The 17135-nt window shown below is 42.0% G+C and overlaps 1 protein-coding gene across 3 annotated transcripts; it reads right to left on the minus strand.

The window, feature by feature from the left end:
* Positions 1-7996: 7996 nt before the first annotated feature.
* On the minus strand, positions 7997-16991 carry LOC113027698 (uncharacterized). 3 transcript variants are annotated; one of them, XM_026177392.2, is made up of 6 exons: positions 16799-16991; positions 13037-15708; positions 11244-11337; positions 10002-10051; positions 9821-9884; positions 7997-8396 (listed from the first exon to the last, which is right to left on the minus strand). In XM_026177392.2, the coding sequence occupies exons 2-5, from the start codon at positions 15701-15703 to the stop codon at positions 9822-9824; spliced, it is 2874 nt and encodes a 957-aa protein (XP_026033177.2). In that variant the 5' UTR covers positions 15704-15708; positions 16799-16991; the 3' UTR covers positions 7997-8396; position 9821. The 3 variants fall into 3 exon arrangements, with proteins under 3 accessions (XP_026033177.2, XP_026033178.2, XP_080161783.1); XM_026177393.2 differs by lacking the exon at positions 16799-16991 and adding an exon at positions 16135-16273; XM_080305657.1 differs by having other exon boundaries at positions 8231-8370.
* Between the last annotated feature and the right edge of the window lie 144 nt (positions 16992-17135).

A 17135-nucleotide genomic window follows, 5' to 3' on the forward strand; every position in this document is an offset into this window, starting at 1 on the left:
ATGTGTTTTCTTTTAAACTTTGTCTGAAAAAGAAAAATGATCTGTTCCAATTAAGTGCAGGGGGAAAAAAGCAAACACTCAAGAGTCACTTTTTATAAACTGCATGACGAGTAATTCAAACTTCGAATCTGAACTGGCTTTAGGAGGAAAAAAAAGGTAAAATGTTGTGATGTGATTTTTTTTTTTGCAGTAGCACAATTTCTTGCATCATGTCCCAGAGTGAATATTGCTGTTATGACCTCTTGAGACATCCTAGGGCTAAAAGAAAAAAAATCTGAATATACTTACTTAGTTTCTAACCAGTGTGATGTATTTGTAATGCTATTAATGTTGTGTGCTCATCTCACCACCTTCAGGAACTAAAAAAAAGCTAAGCATGAAGACAGAGCGAGAGATTTGAATTTGAATCAAATGTAGGGACTTAAATGTTTTGCTTTTGGATTTAAAAAACAACAACAAAACTAATCCATTCCTTTTTGACTTCATGAATATCAATTGAATTATTTTTCTTTGGGGGGGTGGATCATGCGTAGTGTGTGAATGGATGTTCTCTGTGTTGCTTTTCAGACATAAACTGCATGAAACTGTATGTGCTAAAGCCCTCTTGTGAAAAACTGCTCAGTGTTTATCCCGTCACAGGCTGTAGCACTCTATAGTTGTAGTTAGTGTACCGGTGACAAACAACACGTCAGTAGCCTCAGCTCGGATCTGACAGAGGACCAGCTCAGCCCCTCCGCATGATGCGTTGGATCAGCGAGAGAGTAAATAACTGCATCTTGTGACAATCTCTGACCTCATCGGCAGCCTCCTGATTCAGAACAAAGGACGGTCCTGATGCGGACACTGCTCCCCATCTGTCAACTTCAAGCAGCGCTGTGCTGTGCGGAGTAAACCGTGCGAGCCCAAGCACATCCCACACTGGCATGACCGTATGAAGCCACATTACCTCATCGCGTCATTGTTCCTTTGCAGCGTTCACTCCGAAACCATCTTTCAACATTCGCGCTCTTCCCAAATAAACGTGACGTGCTTGAAGCACCCATGGCAACGTGCAACGATAAGCAACGTGAGGATTCTTGTAAATAGAGACACGTGGGAGGTTTTATTGACAATTCTTGTTACGTAAAAAAGAGCCGACACCAAACCAGTCTCCCAGTAGTGTAGACATTATTATTGATTGGTTTGTGAATTTGTGTTTTCAGCGTCACCACTTTGCTCTTGCTTGGAAAGCAGATGTGTCAAGCCAGAGGTGGATCTGACTATGAAGCCATGTTATGCGTTTTGTCAGTCACAAGTCACTGGCCAATGAGCATGGCCTCCATAATTCGCTTTTCTGACAAAAATTTGCAAAGTGAAACGAATGATGTTTTTTTCCATTTACCACACATGGCTGGAATTCCTATTTTAGCCACAGGGATCATCGCCTGGTGGTCAGTATAAACAGTTTGGGTTTAAAGCACCTCTTTAATGGTTTCACTTTTCAGACATGGACACCATGGCCACCTTTAATACTATTTCTGTAAAAGGGCCAGTACGTAGGGCTCGGTGATATTAAATGATAAGACTGCAGATTGCCAGCAGCTCAATACAACTTCTGGTGGCTTTCACCTCATTTCAAACACAAAAAATGGCCCTAATAGAGCCTTTGTTTCTTTGGCACATTCTGGGCTACACAGGCTCTCATGCTGCTCTACAATATTTCATTTTCCTTTAAGCTAAGTTTAGATTTGCTATAACTAAAGGGGACCTATTCTGCTCCTTTCAAAGTAATTGTTATTTATTTTAAACTGAAACGAGCTACTTTAGCTCCTCCCCTCTAAGACAACTTTCTTCTGATTGGCTGCCGATTGTAAACAGAAGGTTTGAATAGCAGACAGGTGGGATGACAGTGTCTGCAGCTAAAGCTATGTTCCTGGGATGACTGTATTGAGTATATCACCTCCCTCTCGTGACATCATATTGATCCAAGGGTAGCTATCAGAACCTGAGTGTTTAAAACAAGTTTTAAGGTAGTTTTCAGCTCACAGGCATTATACATCCAAAGACCTCACTATCTAAGCATCATTAATATGAGTATCTAACACTGTAACAGTATGTTTATGACAAAGACATGAAAATGAATAAAAGGTTCCCTTTACTTTTATGCTATGTAGGCAGTTGAGTTTTGAAAATTGTGTTTAGCAAACAGGATCCGGGATTTTTTTCATCTGTGTCAAACAACCCCTGAATTCAGTGTTTTTAAGCTGTCTTAGTTTGGTGTCATTCAGCTTGATTTTTCTGAATTATTCTCTTGCATTAGTAAAGAGATCAACATTAGCTTATCATACCCCTAATGTAAGAATAGCCTGATGTTGCTTTTTACACAAGTAAAATTTTAATTATGTCGCGTATTTTGAAATTGAAATATTCAATTTTCTTCTTTAGCCTTGCTTCTTTTTTCCAAGCATGGAACCATCCGTAGCTAAATTAGCTAGCTAACATTTTGATAGTGGAGACAGAGCTATTGGTAAAGTCAGATGTTTTAGCATCGTCTTGCCAACATTCTTTAAAACAGAAAATTTGACTTTTTATCACGTTGTCTTATAAAACATTATACCCAAACCTCCAGTCTAACCTAACAATCCAAAGTAACTGCTGTTGTTAGTTATAGACAATTAGCCAACAGGATGTTATTTCTAATGAATGAATGATGATCAGTTGCAGTCCCTGTTTTATGAGTTAGCAAGCAAAACACAGAATATCAAAATACCAAAAAGTAAATCTTTATTTTGAAAGACACGCCCCGTACTGCTGTAGTTTCCTATCAGAATAATTTTAAGATAGTAAATGATTCACTAGAACTTGTGGTACAAGCACTGTGCTCAGATGAAATACCAGTGCAGTATACAGTACGCTGCAGACGAGGACACATCCGTTCACAAGCTGGGAGAGAAGATGAGTGACACAAAACTAGAAAGTGAGATGTGCATTTGTCATACGCCACCTTCCCCTTGATCCCTCCCAGCGTCTGAGTCAGCCACCGCTGCCTCCTCATCCTATTCATATTGTGACGTGCTGTAATGGCGTTCCAGTGTCTTTCTGTCCGGTGACATAGCTGTATTTCAAAGCATCATGGTTTTTGTGGAGTTTTAGTGAGTAGATGACCACAGCACTAGAACTTGTACCCGGTTCTGTCTTTGCAATTCAACTGTCTTCCTGTAAGCTGAGATTTAGTCAATAAAATAAGAATTCTTGTTCGAGTGATATTTGCATTTTTCTTGTTTTTCCCCTCCCAAGAGTTCTTTGTTATGCAATTGAATTTCATACAGGTGAAATTATGTAATCGCATTCACACAAGGGAATCTTTAGGGGCACATAATACCATAAAGAATGTGGACAAATTTTATAACCAAGAAGAAATAAGTAACTTCAACACTCCATGGTAACCTGTGAATAGGCACTTGGTGATGGTGGGGGAAAAGAACTTCCTTTTAGCAGGAAGAGACCTCTGGCAGGAAAGGTTTAATTTTAAATTTTAATATGGGGGCTCAGGTTAATGATGTTCATATAGTGCACTGAAATTTATAAATGAATAAAACAAGAATAGTAGATAAATTACTTCTAGTATTGTATGAGTTGAAACCACAAAATATTTTGAATAAAGGTATATGCTGCTAGTAAAGTATTTTGGATATATGTTACAATGTTTCCATAGAAACATAAATGCTGGGTGGCTGAGTACAGTGTCCAAGTATAATTCAGAAGAATAATTTCAGATTTTAGTTAATGCACCAGTTTTAAGGCGAACCCTTTAATTATCAAACGCGAGGCAAAGGTTCAATCATGTTTACCAGGATTTTTCAAAGTAAGTTAAAAAAAAATTATTTGCACCAAAGCAGATAAGAGGAGAATCATGCACAGAATTGTTTCTGCCATTTAATATGACGATCGTTAAGACATGATGGCGAATTATGCCTCTGTATATCAGGAGGAGGACTTTAAATTCAATTCTGGATTCAGGGAGCTGACACAGTAACTAACTTCTAATATTTAAGCCTAACGAGGCCATAGACGCCTGATAGCATGCAGCTAATGATGAATTAGCTTGTGACCTTCAATTTTTTACTAAAAATCACAGTAAAGAGCGTTTGTTTTATAGTTTAGCAAAAAGTTGCTTTAACCTGTCGTACCCCAGTGCAGTCGAAGAACACTTGTTGTATATAAATGACTTTTTTGCATTTTTCCTGTACATACAGCAAACATTTAAACTGATACAACATAAAGAAAATTAGCAGGCCCTTTACTTCTTATTCACTAAGTGGAAATGAACATAATGACGTTGGAAAAGAACAGCTGTGTAACCACAGTGGGTGACGGCTGAATTTAGTTGCCTCAGTTTCACAGTTGTGCATGCTGGGGCACTGCCGTGGGTTACTCAGACACTAACCGTGTACTTTATTTTCATTTTTGATAATTGTTGTTCTTTTCCTGCCCCTCTAGGACATTGTAACTAATCAATTTTCTTGAAAATATCAAATCACTCTGATCCCAGCAAATACTTGGAATCAGACTGATACTGATACACCATTCTTTATTCAGTTATTAGTCGTTATTAATATCTGGCTCTCTTCCACAGCGTGCTTTTGCCCTGTCTTCCTTTCTCCCCCCAGCCGGTCAACCGCAGATGGCCGCCCCTCTCTGAGCCTGGTGCTGCCGGAGGTTTCTTCCTGTTAAAAAGGAGTTTTTCCTTCTCACTGGTGCCAAAGTTCTTGCTCATAGAGGGTCATATGATTGTTGGGGTTTTCTCTGTTTTCTTTGTATTACTGAAGCCTTAAAATATAAAGCACCTTGAAGCGACTGTTGTTGTGATTTGGCACTGTATAAATAAAATTGAATTGAAACTGAATAGAATGGACTTCAAAGGAAAAATGAAATAAAAAGTCAAAAGGCAGTCAAACAAGAAAACAGAGTTAAGAGAATGGCAAACTGCATTGTAGCCCTTCTTTTACACTTTGTTTTATAATAATAATGGATTGCATTTATATAGCGCTTTTCGGGACCCTCAAAGCGCTTTTACAATTCCACTATTCATTCACTCTCACATCCACACACTGGTGGAGGCTACAGTTGTAGTCACAGGGGCAGACTGACAGAAGCGAGGCTGCCATATCGCACCGTCGGCCCCTCTGGCCATCACCAGTAGGTGAAGTGTCTCGCCCAAAGACACAACGACGAGACTGTCCAAGCCGGGGCTCGAACCGGCAACCTTCCGATTACAAGACGAACTGCTAACTCTTGAGCCACGATCGCGCTTTTAAATAGTAGATTTACTCATGCATGAGTTCCACCTGTCTTTGTGTTTTTGCTAAGTGTTTGTGAGCTGTTACATTCTCATAAAGACAAAGCAGGTGAAATATGGTTATGAATTAAACAGCAAATGCATTGCTAACTAGATATTTCACATAACAGCTGTTAATGTCAAACTTAATATCATGAATTAATAAGGGAGCTTTTCTGTTGCATGAACTTTGGCGCCCTCTGCATCCCAGTAAAATTACTGGTTATTACCAGTAAGGCTTTCAGTAGTTTTGGATCAGTGTGATTTTATAAAATGTCCTTTTGAACAACCAAGACAAAGTGGATTAAGTAAGGGCCCTGTCAAAGCTGGATAATTGTTATTCAGATTACATCTTTTAAACGACTGCGCCCAGAGCAGCATCTACGGTTTTATCCAGTTACTGGAGGTGTCCCAGGTTTAAATGCTTTCATCCCTTCCTTCTCTTTTAGGGGTGTGTGGTTGTTTTATGTATTGCATTCAACAAAAATCTGTAGATGGCTGCAGGTTTATGCTGCTGTCCCTTGTCTGCTTTCTTCCCAACCATATAAATAAAAAGACAAAAATGTCTCAACTTTGGAAAAACTGAGCCAAACTGTGGACATCACCTCAGTATGCAGGATGAAGGGATAAATGCTATAACTATATATCAATTTCACATTTATTTTTATCATAATATATAATTTCATATTAGTCATTCTGATGCTTTGCAGTATTCTAATATGTCTATATTATGAGATAAAAACTTTACTCAAGATAAAGATAAAAAATTCTTTCAGAAAAACAGTGAACAAAATATTTATTCTTAAACAATTACATGACCTCTGGTGCTCCAACAAATGGACAAGACAATACAAAAAAAGTTACCATAAAAATAAGACGATGACAAAAGTGTGACAGTGAAGCAGTCCATGTCCTAAAACAAAACACCGCATCACTGACGGACACATGGAGGCGGCGTTGGAATGTGACGAGTAGTGTGTAACCAGGACAGAAAAAAGGCGTTACATCTGAGGAGATGAGCACTTCCTGCTACATGTGTCATTGCTCCAGTCAATGTGGGGTTGACACAACAGAAGAAAACAAACATAAAAACCCATTCGAATATCTGAGATTCAGCCCTGAGATTAACACACATACAACATAGTTTTAAAAAATCCAAGCATTTTGCAAGACTGTAATAATAAAACATTCTCCAAAATCTCTATTTGGTACAAGTGCTTGAAACTGGAAAACGAAAAACAAAGACCTACAGGCTCAGTGACACACCTGCTTACTTAAAAATGGTTGATTAAAACATTTATTATTTCACTGCAACAAAATATAAAAACGGCAAAACAGAAAGATGGCACAAATGGAACAGACATGGTGTTTTCAGGGTAGGGAGATGTGTGTGTTTGTATCCTGCTGCTGCTGGTGAGACACTAAGCAGACGAAGCCTTCAGCTGCCTCTGTGTGGATGTCTGTTGACATCGAGTAATGGCTTAATGGGCCTCACACAGCACAGCGCTGCTCCTAATGGCGCTAAGGAGAAGTACACAGACTTTAACACCAAAACTGATCACAAAGACTTTTTCTTCTAAAACAAAAAACAGAGTCTGACGTCCTTAACAGGTACGCTGGGTTTGAGCCAGTCCCACAGAGTAGGTGAGCACCTGTGCAGTCAGAGGGTTTTACTAGGAGGCGGCCCAGCACGTATCTGGTATTACTAACAACAGAGTCTGCTGCATAAAAGTGCATGCAAGCTGCCCTCAGGAACACCGTGTGCAGTACATCCACGGATTTGTTGTTGGACCACAAGCTAGTGAAGGAACACTGAGTCCATGTAGCGCTGGTAAGTCAGATAAGGCTTCTTCAAAAGCAGCATGTAGGCCCAAGTAAAGACATCAGGAACCTTAATACTAGCGCGGCCATTCCTATTCAATTTAAGACTGATGGAACACCAGAGTAACTGTTGCCCCTCCTTGTTGGGTCTGAAGTCAAGTGAGCAGCTGAGTGGTCCTGTAGTCTAAGGGGGCTGGTTTGTTGAGATGATGAAAGGGAAATCTAACACAGGATTCCCTTTCCTTAAGGAGTGGAAGAAAATTAATTGTTTAATAATTTAATAATTTGTTTTTAATAATTTATAAACCCCTAACACAGCTCCTAACAATTCAGACTGAAGTTTGTAAAGATCCAAACTGATTTAAAGATCGTACAGGCAGAAATTCTCTCAGGCCGAGGTGGGAGGCAGGCAGTTGGATCTGACTATTTTAAGTTGACAAGGTGACCAATGAGCCTCAAAAGCCAGATATAAGAGCCTGAAGCCAACAACGTTTGGAGGCAGTGGTCAGCTGAAGACAGTAATACTGCAGCTGGAGCAGAGGGCCAAAGTGCTTCCTGTGAAAATACATTCGCTTTGCGGCTCGCTCAGTAACACCTGCTGGGTGAATCTACACGGGAAACAGAAAGCATAATGATCCAACAAGGTGTTGCATTAAATCTGGAACCCTGTTGTGTTGACGATAATCAGGTACCTTTACTCTGGGAGGGTACTACCTTGAACCACCAGCCCCTTCTTTCTGTCTCCATGACTGGCTGTTTAATTCAACATCAAAACTGCTTTAGCAATAACTTAAAAAAAACAAAACACAACACTCAATCCAACCTCTTTGACAATTGCTAAAGAAACCAATACAAGAATAAATAACCCAAATATAATCAAATACTTAGAAAATCTTTAAAAAAAATTAAATATCTTTGATTGTTATTCATATTTAATTCAGAAGAAGAAGAAAAAAGAAACCAAAACATCCCATATAAATAACTACACAAATAACAAATTCAGCATGTTACTTCAAGAACGGTTCTCGTCAGTCCGCGGGTGGTGTTGGCTGATAAGTACTGTCAGACTGGACTGAGGGAGGTGACCGGGGTCCTCCAGTCCCAGTGCCTGGTGGGGGTTAACAGTGCAGTTGAAGGACAGAGGGTGAAGTTAAGGTTTGCGGGTGCTAGCTGTCAGTCAGAACAACCCTGGTCCAGTGTCGCCATGGTTACCAGCGAGGTGGTGGGAAGGCCTGCGAAAATGCTGCAGGTGAATCTTCTAACAGGAGAAAAACAAAAACAAAAAAACCCCCTCTCAATGCATTTCATAGAGAGCAAAAAAAGTAGCAGCAGCTGCCACTACATGAGTCATCACACCAGGGTTCGGGATCCTAACCACCAGTAGCTCGAGTGATAAGAGCAGGTCGATTTGTCTCAATGTTTCTCATTTGTTTCCCATTTCCCTTAGTAAAAACTTAACCATGCTTTGTTAAAGTAAACCCTCCGATCTAATAAAACTAGCTTATATGTTTTTAACAAATACACTATATTGCCTAAAGTAATCACTCATCTGCCTTCACATGCATATAAACTTGAGCGAACACTATTCTTAATCCATAGTGACTAATATGATGCAGGCCCACCCTTTGTAGCTGTAATAGCTTCTGTTCTTCTGGGAAGGCTTTCCACAAGTTTTAGGAGTGTTTATGGGAATTTTTGACCAGTCTTCCAGAAACACATTTGTGAGGTCAGACACTGATGTTGGATGAGAAGGCCTAGCTAGCTCAGTCTCTGCTCCAATTTATCTCAAAGGTGCTCTGTCGGGCTGAGGCAGGATTCTGTGCAAGCCAGTCAAGTTATCCACACCAAACTCTCTCGTCCATGTCGTTATGGGCTTTTCTTTATGTACTGGTGCACAGTCATGTTAAAATTGGAGCGGGTCATCTCCAAACTGTTGGGACCATGAAAGTGGCCAAAATGTTCCTTTTACTGGAACTAAGGGGCCGAGTCCAACTCATACCTCACACCATAATGCCCCCTCTACCAGACTTTACACTTAGCACAGTGTAGTCACACAAGTACCATTCTCCTGGCAACCACCAAACCCAGACTCGTCCATCGAATTGCTCAACGGAGAAGTGTGATTCGCTGCTCCAGAGAACATGTCTCCACTGCTCTGGAGTCCAGTGTCAACATGCTTTACACCCATGCATCCAACACTTTGCATTGTGGTTGATGATGTAGCTGCTCAGCCATGGAAACCCTTTCCATTAAGTTCTGTACACACTGTTCTTGAGCTAACCTGAGTTGCTGTCTTTCCCATTCACTTCCAGATTGTTATAATATCATGAACAGTTAATGGAAACAGTTAAATGAAATCACTCATTTCTGGCTGCATTTCGATGTTCTAGAGGTAACAGCACGTCTACATATGATTTGATTGTGGCTGAGGTTAAACTAAAACCATGCTCAATACTGTTTTTCAGGAAGTTGATGCCTCGTGCAAATCGGTACTGTGGGTTTAGAAAACGAGCTAAATTAAAATTAGCTTGTGTACTTTTGCCGCTCAGCAGATACTCCAAACCAAGATAACCACTATACTGGCTCACAGCTTTAAAAATACAAAAAACGCTCTCTTGTTGCCCGATATATTTCAACTGTCAGTGGTTTGATCAGCAGAAAGCAGAAAAAGTATTTACTGACCTCACGAGGTTTCTGTCCCCTTTCGTCCCATCTGCTCCCTGGAGGGGCCTTTGAATGTCTTGTTCTAAGAAGACATCACAAATCCAGAGGTTACGTTTTTAAATGATCACAAGCCAAATCTTCAATAAGATACATTTTAAAAGCGCACACAAATACAGTTTTAAAGAGCACTGCTGCTCACCTTGTGCTTCTTACACTTCATGGAGAAGTTTTCTTCAATGAGTACACAGTCTGCAGAACAAGAACAGAACAGGAGTTGGCAACGATGCACTGATTCATCTGCAAGGCTCAAACGCCCCCACGTGCAAGTTCAGCCTGAGCGGAAGTGATAAGAGCCAACAGCCCTTCACAAAGGAGCTATTTTCAGAACAGTGCACATGCGTGCACGCACACACTGAGCACAAAGCAACAGTCGTGGGTGTATGTGTTCAACTTTAACTTTGTACCTGTTAAAGTTTAATTTGAGACTTCAGATGTGGAGCAAAAAAAGTAAATAAGAAAGAGTAAAAACAGTAGTCAGAGGGGCAGATGGCATACATAAATCTAAAGTTACTCCATCAAAGTGTGGGTGGTGGCAAAAATTCCAATCACCAGAGGAAAACCTGCAGGGCTGCGTGCTACTGTAAGTAAATTCAACACTCAAGATAAGCCTGAAAAAATAGACTGTATATAAAAGATGAACCTGGCCACCAAGCCCTAAAACATACTTCGCTTTTTTGACTATTAGAGAAAAAAATGCTGTATTTAAGAAAACTTGGAACTACCAGTTAAGACTATAAAACACTCCGTAAAAGGTTTACGGATGTCACCTAGAGCCAGGGCCATTTTCCCGCGGACTTCTACACAACTGAAAGCATTTTTCCCCAAACACAGGCGCCAGCAGAAAGAATCCAAGTTTGAGGCACTTCTGCATTGGCCAGAGTCAAATATGCACAAGGAGATTACTTCAGATTGTATCACTTCCCCTGCATTATCTCATTTTTATTTTGTGACAAAAGTCAAAGGAGCCTGGCTGATTGGGACCCACACCCATTTTCACACCTTGGCTCAGGTGATTAGAGGATCATCAGGGGGTCCTTTTGTCCCTCTGTGGGGGGGATACTCCCACTGGGTTTAAATCTGGGACTCTCCGCCATTTGACCTTAGAACTGAAGAAGCTTCTCGGATGAGAGGTGAAACGTCTTCAAGCAACTTAAAGGAGTCCAGATGCTTTTCTTTGCAAGCTCCTTTGACTACGATGACCTGGATGACTGAGAACCTTCACAGACATTTCGTGACAAAAGTTTCAAACTATGACGAAAATTATTGGTCAATGAAATTAATTCGGGTCCATCTTTTACATGCAGTCTACAACTTAAGCATGCATGCAAATTTTAAAATTGCACAAGACTGGCATGATAAGAGTTTTTGCTCTGCTGCGTACCTGACTCCAGAGCACACCTGTAGTGGTACTTGTTGGGGCAGCCTTTGAAGAAACAGCCCAGCGTAGCACCTGGGTCATTGCACGCTGAACACGTCTGAAAAAACAGCAGATGAGGTTAAGAGAAGACATCGTGCACACTTCTGCAAGCTGTGATTTCCATTTTTACTACATGGGACAGGATATATAGCACTAAGGTAATTACTATATAGTTTTAATTAAAACACTGCCTTCAGCAGCAGTCGTCATAATGTACAATGGCTGATGTAAACAGTGAGGCTCTTTAACAGTCTTTCAAAATAAAGCGAAACCGAAAGGCTGCATTTACCACCAATCTGACATCGGTCTGACTCACGATGGTTTAAGATGGTTAACACCTTATCACCTTGGGAGAAATTGAAAGAACGCTGCCTTGGTGTACCCTTCATACAGGAGACACTTTGACTTTAAGATGCCAATGTTGATCTTCAGTCGTATCAGGCATCAAACTAAAAGTCCCCGAGGCATGCTCAAGCTAAAATATACTATCACCTCTATTAATTTCTATGCATAACTCCTACTCCGGTGGCTGCAGGGACATGCTGGCACTAGCTGCTCCTCCAGCTGCAGTGTCTCAAGTGTATGTGTAGAACAATGGATGAACACAAGCTAGCTCAGGTTATCTTGAGCTGTATGACCTCAACCAACAGTCAAAAGTTTGCCGTGACACATTTTGCAGGGACTGTTTTATGAAACACACATTTGATATCATCATATAAATATCGAAGGCCTTAAGTTATGCAAGATTTCTACTAATGACTTAAAAAGAGATCAATGTTTAATTTAATGATCTTATCTTAAAAAGAGGCAAATGAAACATTGGGGGAATTCTGGACTAGGTCATCTGAACTACATGCTGAATAAGGATAGTTTCAGAAACTAGAACCTTTAAATCAACTTTCGGTCATTTTCGCCTTTTCTCACAAGGTTTCTAACTGGTTATATCAAATAGGTTATAAAGAGCTAAATTAGAACCTAACTCTGACTGCACAGTGCTTGTAATTATATGGTTGTAAAGCCACTGGCACCATTTTTCTCCTTAAGAATAACGGCCTTGGAGGACCCATGTTGGAACCGGGAGTGGCGTCACTCTCGAGGTTACCAAGTCTTGGTAGCAAAGTTGGAAAATCCGGATTTCATTTGCTCCTCAGCAAGGGGGAGCGTATATATTTATTACTAATACATCACTAACAACACTCCCTATGCTTGGATTTCAGTACTTAAAAACACTGCTGCAGCACGTTCACAGACAGAACCGGGTCAGTGCATATGACTATTTTAGCCAGTAGAAAATATACAACAGTAGCTACACAGACTACAGTTAGTGAGACTGCTCCAGGTTTCCGAGTTGGAAGCCTGAGTTCAGGGAGGTGTTCCAGGTGAGAAATCCTGACTGGCTATTTGCAAATTTTGACTTTTGGCCTCAAAAGAGAATGCACTGTACCCATCTTACTGTGTAGATGGTTAAAACTTTGCCAAAAAGTAAAGAGATCTCCCCAAAAATAGTGTCTCACTGTCGTTTTCCCTGCACCAATAATTTCCAGTGTTTTTCTAACTGAGCTAATAAGCTAATTATTCACATTTCCTCTTGCAGTGATTTGAAAGCATTTAAAATATATAACTCTCTTACAGGCACAGAAAACAAGCCACCTGCAGTACATTAACATCACAATGCTGCTTTCATTTCCAGCTTCATTATATCAGCTATGAGTCCATGTGCTATTGTGCAACACTCCAAATTTAAAGTGCAAATTTACCGTCTCCTGGCCTACTTTGACAGCCTCCTCCAGGCCGTACACTTTGCCCTTCACAAGGAACACGCCTGCAGACCAGATGCCGCAGTCTTCATGAAGCCAGTATTCACAAGGTTGGAGAAGCAACATAGGGGGGCTATACCAGTCCTCCACATTCGCAGAGCTAGCATCTGACCGCACTCGTTTAGCTGCAGGGCTGCCTGTGCCGATGGTGCTGATGTTCCATCGGTGGTTCTCTATTAGGCCCCTCTTCTTCAGCTGAGCTCCAGGCCTCAGGGCCCGCACAGCGGGCACAGCGGCACACTTCCTCCCCCTTCCTCTCATGCTGCAAGATGAAGAGTCCGAATCACTGTAGTCATCCTCTTTGAGGCCTAAAGTGCTGGCTGGTTTTTTGGTGCTCGGCTGGTAACCTTCAGGGAAGTAAGGGCCGTGAAGGTCCCCCAAGTCCATGGCGTTGGCTGACTGCCCACACAGGCAGCAGATAAGAGGGCGCTGATCCTGACCGTGAGTGGACACCCGGCCCAGCTGCAGACAGGAAGTGCTGGGTACGACTGCAGAAATGAAGCCGCTGGTATTAGCCTGCTGCTGCGAGCCCTTCTTGTGCTGCGCCCTTACCTCCTCTGGGTAATTGACGACAGTACACAGCGACGGAGAGGACTGCTGACGCTCCACGTGGATAAACGGAGAGAAACTGTCTGGCCTCATATCCCTTTTATCCTCCTTGTAGTTGACATACTTGAGCTTGATCTCAGGCTCTTTTGGGGAAAACATGGACGAAGACTGACCCGCTTTATGTTTCTTTCGCCTTCTTTTGGGAGTGCGAGCAGCCTTCGTCTTGGCAGTGGGCGACGCTTTGCTAGCAGGAGATCTGCTGTTGGCTTTGCCTTGGTTTTTCTTTGGAGATTTTGATGGTGGTGAAAATCTTGCCACCTGGATTTCCACTGAGGGGTCTGGCTGAGGAAGCAGTTCAGGCTCCTCCTTTGAGTTATTATGTAGAGCAAACTGAGGACTTGACTGTGGGGAGGTTTTCCTCTTTGACTTCACAGGGCTAGTTTCGGGTGGGTGCACAGGTTGGGAAACATTCACCGGTTCAGTCTTTGAACTCTCTCTCCGCGCAGCAGACCGGGGGCTTTTTGGAGGCGCGCTGCGCCGTGACTTTTTAGAATTACCGATCATTTCTGAATCAGAGGTAGAGTCTTTGCAGCTGTCAGTATTCAGGTTATTTGATTTGCCTCTTTTCAGAGGAGTTACTGCTTTCTGTTTCACTGGTTTCGCTGAGGCAGACACTTTTACTCGGCTTCTCCTTTTACCTGCTAACACAGAGTCTTTCTTCTTAGAAATAGATATAGTGGAATTGCTAGATGTTGACTGGGAAGCATTAACTTTGTTACTAGTGCGTATGCATCCTGATACTTTATACCTGCTTGAATTTATATTCATAACTATGGCCTCTAGCCGTGTCCCTCTGCTGGAACGTATTGGCAGCTTCTTTTCTTTCAAACTTCTCTCTAGTGCCTTTGCATTCCCGTTCATGTGAGGAATAACAGTCTTGTGATTGTTTTCAGGAACTTCCGCTGCACAAACATCATCTGTCAAGTCGATCAAAGGCTCCAGCGCAGCCTTTCGTCTACTGCCCGGCTGTTTATTTTCATCACTTGAATCCAACCTTGTGGTGCCATCGCTGATGCCAGAGCTTGGCTGAATGGCCCCTTCTGTATTCAAGCTATCACACGAGACCCCCTCAGTTGTCTCAAGATAAGAGTTGTCGCCGCTGGGTGAGCTCGAGGCCTGAGGCAGCACAAATACATCTTCCACATCGTCCAGTGAGGTAGCAGAGGGGGAAACAGGGTCCTCCAGAGGACTTATATACTCCCTGCTCAGTGAACAAAGGTCTCTGGCACCCGCACTGTCTGAGGCAACCACCTGCTCTGGTGTCTTAGACATGAGAAAGAGCACCTCAGCGCCTGCTTTCTCCTCGTCCTTCTCTGTGACAGGGGTGACAGTCTCTGGAGAGGATTCGGCACATGCTCCTGAACAGTTATCCAGATGTGGGCTGTCATCACCAGCAAGGCTGTGATTCTCAACGAAAGTGACTCCACTGTTACACTCATGAGAGTCCTGTGTTCTGTCCACATTGTTCTCCAGTCCCCCTTGAGCCTGAGACAATGACTGAAAAAGTTCCGTCTGTGTGGCGAGGTCCTCGGGCCCCTCAACCTGCGCCAAGTAATGCTGGTTCACTGCATAGCCGGTCTCCCCGAGCCCTTTATCTGTGTCACAAGGAGGGTGGAGGGAGAACTTGCTGATAGGCGACACACTGTACAGAGGCGAGTGTTGAGATAGGGTGTCTTGAAAAGACAAGACGTGAGACCGGCTCACGTATGAAAGGGTGACTGTAGTGCGCGAGAAGGCATTGTCTGGCTGAATTTGATCCCCTGATTGGTGTGCGATGTCTGAGGAGCTGGTCTCTGAGAATCCCTGTAATCCAGGGTTGCTGTTCCCAGAGTTTGGGAACCAGCCGGGGCTCTTGACCATCGACAAGCCATCAAAAGCCGTCGTGGAGTTGAGGACACATTCTTCCCCTTTCCTGGCCAGGTCGATCACAGTGGGGATGCAGGAAGTAGAGAGCTCTTGAGGCTGTAGATCATCTATGCTCCCTGGTGGCTGCTCCATAACAACTGCAGTAGAAAAATGAAGAAGATATTCATGTTAGCTTATAAATGGTGGCATACAGAGATCAGTTTCTGGGTTTATTTCACCACTACACAGGATAACCAGAGTGGCTTTCCTAAGACCAAATACTCTTTCCCCCCAAAAGCTCCAAATCACAGTTTTACTTTTTACCATTACATTGAGTTGACACTTTGTTACACGGTTATTCAACACACTCAAAAGTAAGCTTATTTCATTTGAAGCAAAGAACTGAACCACAACCCCGTACAAATGAAGTCATGCTATTAAAATTAGCTTGGAAACTGACGTGTGCTTGATTTTCATTAACGCTGGAGAATATGGCAAGGGTTAACTGACAATTTACGCTTTGGCTTATTTCCAAATTGTCTTAATAGTATTAAATGTTCTGAATAAAAAGTTGTTACGTTTACCCAATAATCTCTGTCCGAACGCTGGACTGACTTTTTAACTACTAGAACTAACAGGTCGAGCTTGCTAACCACACTTAGCTTAGCCACAGCTAACGCTAGCTAGGCCCGGCTCCGGTAACATTCTCTAACTGCATTAAAGATTTGAGAACTTTAAGGGCTTTTTAGTTGAAGACTGGAAACCGTATCATACAAAACGTGATTTATCAACTTCTACTTATCGACAACAGCCACTGTTCATTTCGGCGAGGTCCACTGCCCGCAAAGTGTGATTATTCCGATAAATTGACAACTTTTATAGCTCAGTGACAGACACCGTGGGTTACATCCTACTGCGGCTCTTACTAACTTTAGTGCGAAAACAGCAGCCAATGAGATTTAAAGATGTTTTATTTTGTTTAAAATTGTGGCCTTTGCTTTATTAAATGAGTTCCGAATTGAAGAGTAGATCTTAAAGATTTAGAGAAAGACATCCTGTTCGCTAGTAGAGGTCCAAACAACACGTAAACCAAGGTATTATCAAATTACGGGTTACTTTTCATGGAGTTTGGCGAGACGTTCTCTCAATTAAAGAGAACAGCAAGCATCGGGGCAAGGCCCGGCTGGATGAAACAAAGACAGAGCGGAGGTAATGCGCTGTGCTGTTCTGCTGCTGATCAAAACTTACCCGGACGGGAGAAATCGCAGCTTTTTTAAACGTCCAGTTAAGAATCCCTCCCGCCCCACATCTCCTTCAGCAACACATCTATTCTAATGAACCCCAGTAAAAATTACAAAGTGAGAAAGCCCTAAATTAAATAAAGATCCACACACTTTCCAGGAACACACTACTCTGATAGCAGCACTGTCAAGTTGTACATAATCTAAGGCTTCCGGGCACTCCTTTCACAATAAAGTAATTACCAGTAGGTTTAGTGCTATAAAATTTTAACATGTCAATAAAAAGCAAAGTCCAAATACAAAAAAGGTTTCGCGAAATGAAACTCAGTATCTATTCCAGATAA

Source organism: Astatotilapia calliptera, chromosome 8 (genome assembly GCF_964374335.1).
Source record: "Astatotilapia calliptera chromosome 8, fAstCal68.1, whole genome shotgun sequence".
Lineage (NCBI taxonomy): Eukaryota > Metazoa > Chordata > Actinopteri > Cichliformes > Cichlidae > Astatotilapia > Astatotilapia calliptera.

Coding starts and splice junctions, on each gene's coding strand:
- LOC113027698 (XM_026177392.2), bottom strand. CDS start 15,703: ATGGAGCAGCCACCAGGGAGCATAGATGATCTACAGCCTCAAGAGCTC. Junction 11,338..13,036: donor TCAAAGTAGGCCAGGAGACG/GTAAATTTGCAC, acceptor CTGTTTTTTCAG/ACGTGTTCAGCGTGCAATGA. Junction 9,885..10,001: donor TGAAGTGTAAGAAGCACAAG/GTGAGCAGCAGT, acceptor ATGTCTTCTTAG/AACAAGACATTCAAAGGCCC.